The sequence below is a fragment of the Eriocheir sinensis genome, chromosome 42, assembly GCF_024679095.1.
Source record: "Eriocheir sinensis breed Jianghai 21 chromosome 42, ASM2467909v1, whole genome shotgun sequence".
NCBI classification, from domain to species: Eukaryota; Metazoa; Arthropoda; class Malacostraca; order Decapoda; family Varunidae; genus Eriocheir; species Eriocheir sinensis.
Genome location: NC_066550.1, coordinates 6,819,395 through 6,831,894, shown reverse-complemented (window position 1 = coordinate 6,831,894; position 12,500 = coordinate 6,819,395). Strand labels below are relative to the sequence as shown.

Genomic DNA, 12,500 nt, shown 5'->3' with positions numbered 1-12,500 from the left:
ATTCAGAGGTGGGAAAGCTGGTAAGTTAGGTAAGGTAATGTAAAGTCCGCAGGTAATTGGGCAAGGTAAGGTAGTATAGGGTAAGGCAGCTATGCATTAAGTTATTTGTGTAAGGTAAGCTAAGGCAAGTAGGCATTAAGGTAATTAGGAAAGGTAAGGCAGGTTAGCAGTAAGGTATTTATGTAAGGTAAGGTAAGGCAGATAGGCATGAAAGTAATTAGGAAAGGTAAGGGGGGTTGGCAGCAAGGTATTTATGTAAGGTAACGTAAGGCAGGTAGGCATGAAGGTAATTAGGAAAGGTAAGGCAGGTTGGCAGCAACTTATTTAGGTAAGGTAAGGTAAGGCAGATAGGCATGAAGGTAATTAGGAAAGGTAAGGGAGGTTAGCAGTAAGATATTTAGGTAAGGTAAGGCAGATAGGCATGAAGGTAATTAGGAAAGGTAAGGCAGGTTGGCAGTAAGTTATTTAGGTAAGGTAAGGTAAGGCAGATAGGCATGAAGGTAATTAGGAAAGGTAAGGGAGGTTAGCAGTAAGATATTTAGGTAAGGTAAGGCAGATAGGCATGAAGGTAATTAGGAAAGGTAAGGGAGGTTAGCAGTAAGTTATTTAGGTAAGGTAAGGCAAGGCAGATAGGCATGAAGGTAATTAGGAAAGGTAAGGGAGGTTAGCAGTAAGTTATTTAGGTAAGGTAAGGTAAGGCAGATAGGCATGAAGGTAATTAGGAAAGGTAAGGCAGGTTGGCAGCAAGTTATTTAGGTAAGGCAAGCTAAGGCAGGTAGGCATGAAGGTAAAGGTTAATGAGGGGAATGAGTTAATCCACCTCTGCTTCTGTCGTGCGAGGGGGGGGGGGGGGGGCGGGGCGGTGTGACGGGAGTTGGGGGGGCGGGGAGGCTGATGGGGGAGAGGGGGGAGAGGGCAAGGTACACCGTAATGGTACACTCTACCTGCACCAGCCCGGTACACCCAAGCGCGGAGGTGCCGGCGACTGGGATCTGGTAGTGCTTTTTTTCTCCCTCTCTCCCCCGTTTCTGTGGCGTCCGTGCGTGCGAGGGGGTGTGCAGGCGTGTGTGCCGTGCCTGGTAGTGGCGTGTACCCTCCTGACACGCCCGTACCGCCCTTGGAAAACATTTAAAGAAAGGAATTGAATGAGGGGTTTCGTGAATGGCGGGATGACGTCAGCGGGGGGCGGGGCAAGAGGCAGGAGACAGCGTAGTGTGTGTTGAACCGGTGACGGGGGAGGATGTATGTCACGATGCTCCACCGCCTCCACCACCACCGCCACCACCACCGCCTGCCCCTCCACCTCCACCACCACGCCCGCCACTAAGTCCGCGCCCACGCCCACGCCCCGGGAGATGGTCATGGCGGAGAAGGCCAAGGCGCCGGTCAAAGTCGGTTTCTATGATATTGAAAAGACGATCGGGAAGGGGAATTTTGCCGTCGTGAAGTTGGCCCGTCACCGCATAACCAAGAGTGAGGTGAGCCATGCGTGTCTGTCTGTCTGTAGGTCTGGCCGTCCGTCTGTCGGTGTGTGCCCTCCTCTCTCTATCCTACCTGTCTCGACCTGTTTCTCTGCCTCTGTCTGTGTGTTTATTTTTCAACCTGTATTTACCTGTTTGTATTCCTACCTGTCTATCGGTCTGTCTGTCTGTTTGCCCTTCTCTCTATCATTCTACCTGTCTCGACCTGTTTCTCTGCCTCTGTCTATGTTTTTCTTTTTCTACCTGTATTTATCTGTTTGTCTGTGTTCCTACCTGGCTATCTGTCTGTCTGTCTGGCCTCTTCTCTATCTACCTGTCGGGATGTCTGTTTCTCTACCTATGTGTCTGTCTATCTTTTCCTTCCTGTCTTGATGTCTTTTTCTACCTATCTTTAGTTCCTTGTTTGTTTGTTTGTTTTCTCTCTCTCTCTCTCTCTCTCTCTCTCTCTCTCTCTCTCTCTCTCTGTTTATTGTTTTTTTACTTATCTTGTCTGTTCGTCTTTATCTCTATTGTATTCCTACCCGATTAAGTGGCTATTCATGTGTATCTTTACTTGTTTGTCTGTCTGTGTACCTGTCTGTTTCTCTCTCTATATATATCTGTACTTTTCTCTGTCTTGAATCAATGCTTTTTTTTATTTATTAACCTGTCTGTTACTGGTGTCTGTATTACTGTCTGACCATCTCACTGTTATTTCGATGTTATGTTTATCTGTGTCTGTCATTGCTGTCTGTGTGTGTAGCTGTGTACCAGTTTGTCTGTCCGAGTGTCTGTTTGTCTGTCCGCGTGGGTGTCGGGCCAGCTACCTGTCTACCCCCCCCCCTCCTCCCGTTCCCTCCCTCCCTCCTTCCCTTAATTGCCTGTCATGTCCTTGTTATTATTTCACTTAGTTTCTTACCTTTGCCGACCTACCTTACCTGACCTCAATTACCTGATATCGTCTACCTATTTTTCTTACCTTTGCCGACCTACCTTACCCGACCTCAATTACCTGATATCGCCTACCTATTTTTCTTACCTTTGCCGACCTACCTTACCTGACCTCAATTACCTGATATCGCCTACCTATTTTTCTTACCTTTGCCGACCTACCTTACCTGACCTCAATTACCTGATATCGCCTACCTTATTGACCTTAATCCTTATCTATAATACGTACATTGCTTACCCTCTTTACCTTCTTCCCTTCTTACCCTTGTCTATTTGCCTTTACCTGGCCTTACCTAACCTTAATTGCCTGATATCACTTACCTTGTTCACCATAATCTTACCTTAATACCTTGCTTATTCTTTTTACCTTCTTCTTACCTTCGCTTATCTATCATTCCCTGGCCTTAATGACCTACCTGATATCACTTACCTCGTTCACCTTAATCCATACCCTAATACCGTGCTTATCATCTTTACTCGTATCGTAGTTTCTTACCTTTATTTGCTTACCTACATGACCTTCCTAACCACCATCTCACATCACTTACCCAAATGTCGTTTACTCTTGTCCATTTTTTTTCTTTTTTTTTTTATACTTCTTACCTCACGTCTAAATTATTCATGTTTTTCTTACCTTCTACTTTCCCTTTTTGCTGCTCACCTTCCTTTCTACCTTAGCATTTCCCTTAATTTCTTACTTTACCTTCTTCCACCTTTTCTTACCTAATACCTTTGTTCTTGTGTGTTTCTCTTTGTTTATTAATTACTGTTACACCTTACCCTATTACCTATCCTTACCCTTACCTATCCTCCCCCTCCCTTCATCCCCTCCCCTTCCTTCACCTCCTCTCGTTTACCCATTCCTTCATCTCAGCTTTATTACCCTTTCACTTACCTTTCCCTCTTGCCTATTACACTCACTCACTCCCTTCCTCCTACCTTCACTGCCTCCCTCCTCCCTCTCCCCATCCTCTTCTTACCCTCCTCCCCTCCTCCCTTCCCTTGTCAAAGTAACCAAGCATGCTCTCTCTCTCCTCCTCCTCCTCCTCCACCCACTCCTCCTCCACACCAGTCGCCGGCATCCTCCCCTCTCTCTCTCTCTCTCTCTCTCTCTCTCTCTCTCTTCCGCTCGTTTCAAATCTAGTGGCGATTTTAAGGTTATTGGTAATTTGATATTGCTGGTACTAATGAGTAATATAATAAATGCTGTGCTAATGGGAAGGTGAGTGTGGTTATTATTGTTATTATTATTACTGTTGTTTGTTGTGATCGTGAAGATGGTGATAGTTGTAGTGGTAGTTGTAGCTGTAGTGGTAATAGTGATTGCAGTTATAGTAGTAGTAGTAGTTGTAGTGGTAGTGGTAGTTGTAGTTGTAGTAGTAGTTGTAGTTGTAGTTGTAGTGGTTGTAGTTGATAAATACTTAAGTGCCGATAATAATTGAGTAGTTTAACGATCTCTCTCTCACACACACACACACACACACACACACACACACAGAGCTGGCGAGGCAAAAACTTTTCTCTTTATCCTCCTCCTCCTCCTCCTTCTCCTCCTCCTATATTTCCTTTTCCCTCCCGCTAAGATGTGCATGGAAGGGGCGAGGAAAGGGGGAGTGTGTGTGTGTGTGCAGCGCCAGTCTCACACGCCCTCACCCACACACACACACACACACACACACACACACACACACACACACACACACACACATACATACACACGCTCATTTAATCAAAATTAGTCTGAATCACAATGAAATTCTAACCGCCAAATGCACGCAAACACAAGGGAAAGATATCTTATTGTATTATTGAGAGAGAGAGAGAGAGAGAGAGAGAGAGAGAGAGAGAGAGAGAGAGAGAGAGAGAGAGAGAGAGAGAGAGAAGGAAATGTAGGACCGAATATAAAGTTCAAAGGAATCAGGAGGAGGAAGAGGAGGTGAGGAGGAGGAGGAGGAGGAAGAGAAGAGAGAAAAGGGAGGAGGAGGAGGAGGAGGGGGAGAGTGTCTGGTTGCCAAGGTAACGCCGACGCCCACATCAGCTGACTGAGAGAGAGAGAGAGAGAGAGAGAGAGAGAGAGAGAAATTGATACCAAGCCATACATATATAAATTCATGCATGTACACACACACACACACACACACACACACACACACACACACACACACACACACACACACACACACGCTACAAAATGAAAGTGGAGCAAAAAGATTATGTTTATTGATCGAGATAAACTGATAAGAAAGCACAGAAAGGAAGATAAGACTCTCTCTCTCTCTCTCTCTCTCTCTCTCTCTCTCTCTCTCTCTCTCTCAGCATTTATCCTCCCCGCTAGTATCAGAAGACTTTTAAATGGAGCCTTGCAAGATTTCCACCCAAATAGTTGCTCCCGAGCGCTCTCTTCTGCGGCCTGTCAGCGATGGTACCAATGTCATACTCACTACATTGTATTTTCCGTTTTTTCTGACCCATAGCTACTTCAAAAATCATCAATAATCAACGGTTGTAACACTAACTTCAATTGGCTATCGTTGTTGGCGATGGTACGATAGTTTTAGGGTCAGGAAGCGATGAATGCAGTGTGCTGAGTACGATAATCTGGTAACGTTGCTTGTCCGAGATGTCGAGCAGAATGCCAAATTTCCGTTCCTAGCTTATTATATTTTCCGATTTCTAACTCAAGAACCGTCTCCTGTACCCCAATAACTAGATTAATTAATAGTTCTCCTTAAAATGGTTAGTTACTGATGTGTTTTTGCGGTAGTTAAGCGTCAGAAGTGTCAAAAATAGGATAAATGCAAAGGGGTGGGTTAGATGAGTTGGCATCGCTGGGTCGAGGCGCGTATTGTCAAGTAATGTCACGACGGAAAATGGGTCAAACGTTTTGTGTTGATGGTCGTTGCCTGAGAAACCGGATTTACGAACTAAGATGCCTGGTTTGATGCAATCGCTAGAACTAAGATGCCTGGTCTGATGCAATCGCTAGAACTAAGATGCCTGGTCTGATGCAATCGCTAGAACTAAGATGCCTGGTTGGATGCAATCGCTAGAACTAAGATGCCTGGTTGGATGCAATCGCTAGAACTAAGATGCCTGGTCTGATGCAATCGCTAGAACTAAGATGCCTGGTCTGATGCAATCGCTAGAACTAAGACACTCGTTGGCGTGGAATATTGATTGAATTTCGTCATAGAGTTTTACGTCAATGCTCGTCGGTGAAGACAAAGGATTATTAAAGAACCGAGATTTCTTGGTTCAACAGTAAGTCAGGATGCAAATGCTACAACTAAGACACTCGTTGGCGTGGAATACTGATTGAATTTCGTCATAGAGTTTTGCGTCAATGCTCGATAGGCGAAGACACAGGATTGTTAAAGAACCGAGATGTCTTGGTTCAACAGTAAGTCAGGATGCAATTGCTACAGCGGAAATCTTTCTTGACGTGGAATACTGATTAGATTTCGCCATGCTGTATATAATGAGAAGCGTCTTGTGCCAATGCTCGTAGCCTAAGAAACACTTCCTGTATTCTCAGCCAATTCGGGGCCTACACTCCCACATTTGATCACATAATTGACTGCTCTTTCGGCCGCCTCTTCGGATTCTTTACAGGAGCAGTGAGTAGCGGGCTTATTTTATTGTTTCCTTGTTTTGTGTGCCCTTGTGCTGTCTCCTTTGCAGTAAAAAAAAAAAAAAAAAGCTTTCGTAGAGGTTCCGTGTATTTCCAAGGGTAGTTTTATGATTCTAGCGATGGTTTGACAAGGCATCTGCACCATGGACGTGAAAAAAACACTCATGAGAACTGTACTGAACCCTTCGTGGCCTTCAGAAATGTTTGTTGTGGGCCGAGAGCATCTGAGAGTACGCCCCGGGACTGAAGATCTAAAGATGCGTTGTTTTATCAGTAAATTATGACGCTATCGCTGCATCGGAAATCGGCATTTTTTGACATGGAATACTGATTAGATTTCGCCATGCACTATATATATCGTGTTAATCGTTTTGTGTTGGTTCGTTGCCCAAGACACAGGATTGGCGAACTGAGATGCATTATTCAACGGTTGTCTTGATGTAATTGTTATAACGGAGACATTTGTTTACATAGAATACTGATTGAATTTCGTTATACAATATAAATGGAGTTAAACGTTTTGTGTAGGTTCGTAGCCCAAGCAACAGGATTGGCGAACTGAGATGCATTATTCAACGGTTGTCTTGATGTAATTGTTATAACGGAGACATTTGTTTACATAGAATATTGATTGAATTTCGTCATACAATATAAATAGAGTTAAACGTTTTGAGCCAATGTTCGTAGCCCAAGACACGGGATTGAGGAAACAAGATGCTTTGTTTCAAGAGTAACTTCTGATGCAATCGCTTCAACTTAAACATTTTCTGGCTTTGAATATTGCGTAGATTTCGTCATACAATATAGATTTAAACGTTTTATGTCGATATTCGTAGCCCAAGAAACAGGATTAAGGAACTATAGCTTTGTCTCAAGAATAAGTTCAGATGCAATCGCTACAACTTAAACATTTGCTGGATTTGAATATTGATTAGATTTCGTCATACAATATAGAGTTAAACGTTTTGTGCCAATGTTGTAGCCCAAGAAACAGGATTGAGGAACCAGCTTTGTTTCAAGAGTAAGTTCAGATGCAATCGCTACAATTTAAACATTTGCTGGCTTTGAATAGCGATTATATTTCGGCATACAGTATAGAGTTAAACGTTTTATGTCCATGTTCGTAGCCGAAAAAACAGGATTGTGGAACTAGCTTCGTTTCAAGGGTAAGTTCTGATGCAATCGCTACAACTTAAACATTTGCTGGCTTTGAATAGCGATTATATTTCGGCATACAGTATAGAGTTAAACGTTTTATGTCCATGTTCGTAGCCCAAGAAACAGGATTGAGGAACCAGCTTTGTTTCAAGAGTAAGTTCGGATGCAATCGCTACAACTTAACATTTGTAGACGTTGAATATTGATTGCGTTTCGTCATGCAGTATATATCGTGTTACCCTCGCAGGCGGAGGTGTAATCCTTTATGTCAAGTTGTTTACGGCTTATCAATAGCACACAAATAGCCAGCGACGGGAACACCTGGGCGCGCGGGTAAATACTGAAGAATTCAAAATCAATAAATCCTTCGGCGCCAGGCCTGGAACAACCGCTGGAGAGAGAGAGGCTTGAACTTATATTGCCATGCGACCAACACTTCACTGCACTACGTCACTGGGTCTAGGTTAAGGGCGGTATTCGTAGATGTTTGCTTCTCTTACGTCAATCCTTTCCTACGGCCAAAAATGCGGATAGATGCGTCCACATGAGCGTTTATTTACGTTCATGGTGCAGAAACACACACACACACACACACACACACACTCTCTCTCTCTCTCTCTCTCTCTCTCTCTCTCTCTCTCTCTCTCTCTCTCTCTCAGGACACGTTCAGCCAATGAGATCACCACATCACCGTGACGTCACAACCTCGTGTTTTGATTGGCCCCCGCCGTTATTGCATCATCCTTTCTCTTATCTCAACGAAGCTTACGTAGAGGAGAGATAAGAAACCTTCGTGTAGCCTACTGCTGTGTGTGTGTGTGTGTGTGTGTGTGTGTGTGTGTGTGTGTGTGACCTTTCCATTATCTCGTGTGTCAGCGTTGAAGGGGCTATAAATGTTTTCTTTTCGTTTTTCTTTATTTTTACTTTTTTTCATCTTTTGGGGGGTTTATGTGGACGTGTGTAAGAAGGGAAGGTGTGTGTGTGTGTGTGTGTGTGTGTGTGTGTGTGTGTGTGTGTGTGTATACTAGTTTTGTGTTTGTCTGTCTGTGGGCTTTCCTCTCTCTCTCTCTCTCTAATCTCCGTTTTCTATCCCTTGCTCTCCGTTTTCCTCTTCATTTTCTACTTACTTTTTTTTTCTTTTTCTTATTTTTCATTTCTACTTTTCTTTTTTCTTCCATTTCTTTCACTATTTTTTTCTTTTCTTGTTTTCCATATTATTTGTTCCTCTTTTTCTTTCCTTAGTTTATGCTTTATATGATTCGTCTAATTTAGCCTGTTTTTTGTAAGCTATTGAACATTTATATTTATTTATTTACTTATTTATATTTACACGATTTAGGCTTTCTTCTACACTAGCCTTTCATTAGTAAGTCTTCTTTTGTATCGGTAGAAGCTTATTGTATTTCCCGATAATTATTTACAGCACATATTCTTCATTTCTTCATGCGTGTTTTTTTTTTCTTTAATTAACCTGTATTACGTTTTCTAAGTTGTCCTAATTTACTTTTTTTCCTTCCGGTTTTGTGTCATGAAGCTTCTTGTCACGGTTTTGTTCATACCATTCTTTATGAACTTTCTTTTTTGTATCTGTTTCATTTCATTCTTTCTTTTTATTCTGTCTATCTGTATTTTTTTTATATCTGTCTATCTATCTACTTATCAGTCTCCTTTTTATATCTGTTTCACTTATTTTTCGTTTTTTTTTTTTTTGTATCGCTATTTGTCTATCCATTTAACCTTCTTTTTTATCGATTTCACGTCATTTTCTCGTTTTATTTTGTTTATCTGCAGTCTATCTCAATCTGTCTATCTATCTATCTATATTTATCCATTCTCTCAACCTCCTTTTCGTATTTGTGTCATTTCATTCCTTCTCAATTCTCTATGTATTTATCATCTATCTATCTATCTATATCTTCATTCTCTCTTAGCTCTAATCCATCTATCTATCCTTTCTCTTCTAACCTCCTTTTTTTAATGCTTCACCTATTTCTTTTTCGTTCTACTCTTTATCTGTATTCTCTGTCTATCAATCTATATCTGTCCTTTCTCGCAACCTTTTTGTATCTCTCACCTCATTTTCTCTCCTGTATGTAATTTCTATCTATCTATCTATCTATCTTGCCTCATTCCCAGCATCACCAACGCCTTCCCCTCGTTATTTCCATCGTTCTCACCCCTGACCTATCTCTACAAGCCTCCTCTGCACCACTTCTCCGCTCAATGTCTATATCTCTTTCCGCTGTCACTGAGATCTCATGTTGCCTCATTCTTTTCGTTTTTCACTCTTATTCAGTTTCTTATTCGCTGCTGTTAACACTTTTTTATTACTTTAACATTATCTACGCTTTCTCCCCTCATAGTAGTAGTAGTAATAGTAGTAGTAGTAGTAGTAGTAGTAGTAGTAGTAGTAATCCAACGTAATAGCCTACTCAAGAGCCGTAGCCTACTCAAATTTTAATCCGGCTTTCCCTCATCTCCCAACCATAAGCCACGCCCACTTTATAATTCAGGCTGGATGTGTGTCCACCATATTGGCGGTACTTCTATACCACACTACCACTATTATCACCATAGCACCATCCACATTTAGGCAATTATATCCTATTCACACCATCAACCATCACACCACCACCACCACCACACAGTCACACCATCACCACCATAATTACAGTCACCATCACCAATTCCAATTCATTCACTACAACGACTATCACCATCACCACCATAATTACAGTCACCATCACCACCATAATTACAGTCACCATCACCACCATAATTACAGTCACTATCACCACCATAATTACAGTCACCATCACCACTACTACCACAATCATTACCACTACACTTTATGACCACCAGCACAACTATCACCATTACAACTACTGTACAGTCACTACCCAACTACAACCATTTCTGAACACTGCCACAACCATCACTTCAACAGACAATTCTTCACCACCACCACCACAACAACAACAGCAACAACAACAACAACAGCAACCACAATCTTCCTCAAGCACAATCCCAACATGGAAGTTTAGCTCTTCCTGTAGAATTTTATTTCCTAGGTATAAACGCTTGACTTATGACTTCCTTGACCTTTTTTTTTAATGCATTCTTCGCCTCGCTAAGCAGTGTGTGTGTGTGTGTGTGTGTGTGTGTGTGTAGGTTTCAGGAAGTGACTGCTTACCCTCGAAGTTGCATAAGAGAGAGAGAGAGAGAGAGAGAGAGAGAGAGAGAGAGAGAGAGAGAGAGAGAGAGAGAGAGAGAATTCGTATTTTCTCGTTATTGTGTTTTTTGTCCTTTCTGTAAAGAGTCATAAGACCATGAACTGTAAAAAGAAATATTAAGCATTTTTTTTAAGTCACGGGCTGGATGATATTATTATTATTATTATTATTATTATTATTATTATTATTATTATTATTATTATTATTATTATTATTATTATTATTATTATTATTATTACTCGTATTATTATTATTATAGGAGTTAAGTGGTTTGGGTTACTCATTGTATTTTATGTGGGAAAAAAAAAACATACACAATTATACTGAGGAAAGCACTGTGGTAATTATTATTGTTATTATTATTATTATTATTATTATTATTATTATTATTATTATTATTATTATTATTATTATATCTATTACAATTATTACGCAAAGATGTGAATGTCAAGCCCCTCCTTTGTCAGAGAGAGAGAAAGTCTATATATATATCAGTACACAGTCTAGCCAGTCTTCCTCAACTTAAATTTGCTCTAAAATAGCTCTCTCTCTCTCTCTCTCTCTCTCTCTCTCTCTCTCTCTCTCTGACGTGGCTTTAAGACATTGCAAAGAACATTCTGTGGTTGTGTTTTTTCCTCTTCCTTTTTTTTCTTTCCCTTTTTATGTGTCGAAAAAAAGGGAAACTATCATTCTATTTTTTTTTTTTTTTTATGTTTCGTCTCCTGTCACTCTCCTTCCTTTTTTTCTTTTCTTTTTCCTGTTTTTTATCATGAGAGAAAAAAAAGTGAAATCCTACCTTTCTTTTTTTCTATTGTTTTTTTTTCTTTCGTTTTTTTAAGTAATCTATTATTTTTGTTTTAGTTTTGTGTTATTTTCTTTCCTTATTGTATTTTTTTTTTCCTTTTTATTGCTGACATTTTTTTCTTCTTGTCTTCGGAGTGTCAGTCTCTCTCTCTCTCTCTCTCTCTCTCTCTCTCTCATAATGGCCCATATACACCAAAATATTCTTAGTTTTAATACGTTATAACTATCTACTTATCTATCTATCTATCAATATCTGTCTATCTGTATCTACCTTTCTATCTTACTATCTATCAATCTATTTAGGAGAGAGAGAGAGAGAGAGAGAGAGAGAGAGAGAGAGAGAGAGAGAGAGAGAGAGAGAGAAAAGCACATAACACACCAGCAAGCAATGCACAAGATAAAAAAAAAAGTAAGATAAATAACAAGAAAATAAGAAATATCAGAAAGCCTCGAACTTCCTCTAATTAACGTTCAGGTGAGCGATCGAGACGCAGGTGAAAGGCGGGCGAAGAATTATGAAGGTCACGTGATGGGCGCTGGAAAGTTGAGGAGAGTGTGAGATACGGGGGGAGAGAGAGAGAGAGAGAGAGAGAGAGAGAGAGAGAGGGTCTGATTGGTCACTTAACAGTCCATGAGAAATAGTACAATTGAATAATAACCACCCATAACCTCCCCTTCCCTTCCCTTCCTTTCACTTTCTCTTCCCTTCCCTTCCCATCCCCTCTCCTCTCTTTTCTCTTCCCCTCCTCTTCCCTCCCCTCCCTCTCCAGTCCCTTCCCTTCCCTTCCCTTCCCCTTCTTATCCTTTCTCTTACCCCCTTCCCTTCCTCTTCCCTTCCTCTCTATTCCCTTCCATATTCTTCCTTCCACTTCCTTCCTTCTTATTCTTTCTCTTCCCTTCCCTTTCTCTTTCTTTCCATTCCCTTCCTCCCTTTCTACTTTACTTTCTCTTTCTCTTCCCATCTCTCCCTTTCCTTCCCCTTCATTCATCTCTCCCTTTCTCTCTCCTTCCCTTCCCTTCCATCAGTCTCCTTCCTTACCCTCTCTTCCTCCTTCCCAATCCATCCCAGCATTCCGCTCTCTCGTTCTCTCCCTTCCTTCCCTCCCTTTCCTCCATCTTCCATTCCTTCCCTCCTCTCCCGCTGTGGTGATGGGTAACCTAGCAACAGCACACACACACACGCACGCACACACACACACTTAATAAACCCACAAAAACAAGCTCTCTCCTGTTACTTCTTCCTCTCGATGTCTTCTTTTCCTC

General features: G+C 41.4%; 1 protein-coding gene across 1 annotated transcript in view; it reads left to right on the top strand.

The window, feature by feature from the left end:
- Positions 1-1,005: 1,005 nt before the first annotated feature.
- LOC127009878 (serine/threonine-protein kinase SIK1-like) overlaps positions 1,006-12,500 on the top strand; it is a 78,591-nt gene continuing 67,096 nt past the window's right edge. Inside the window, exon 1 of the mRNA XM_050883359.1 lies at positions 1,006-1,478. Within this exon, the coding sequence (XP_050739316.1) occupies positions 1,245-1,478 (234 nt within the window). The 5' untranslated portion in view covers positions 1,006-1,244. The remainder of the gene's footprint in view (positions 1,479-12,500) is intronic.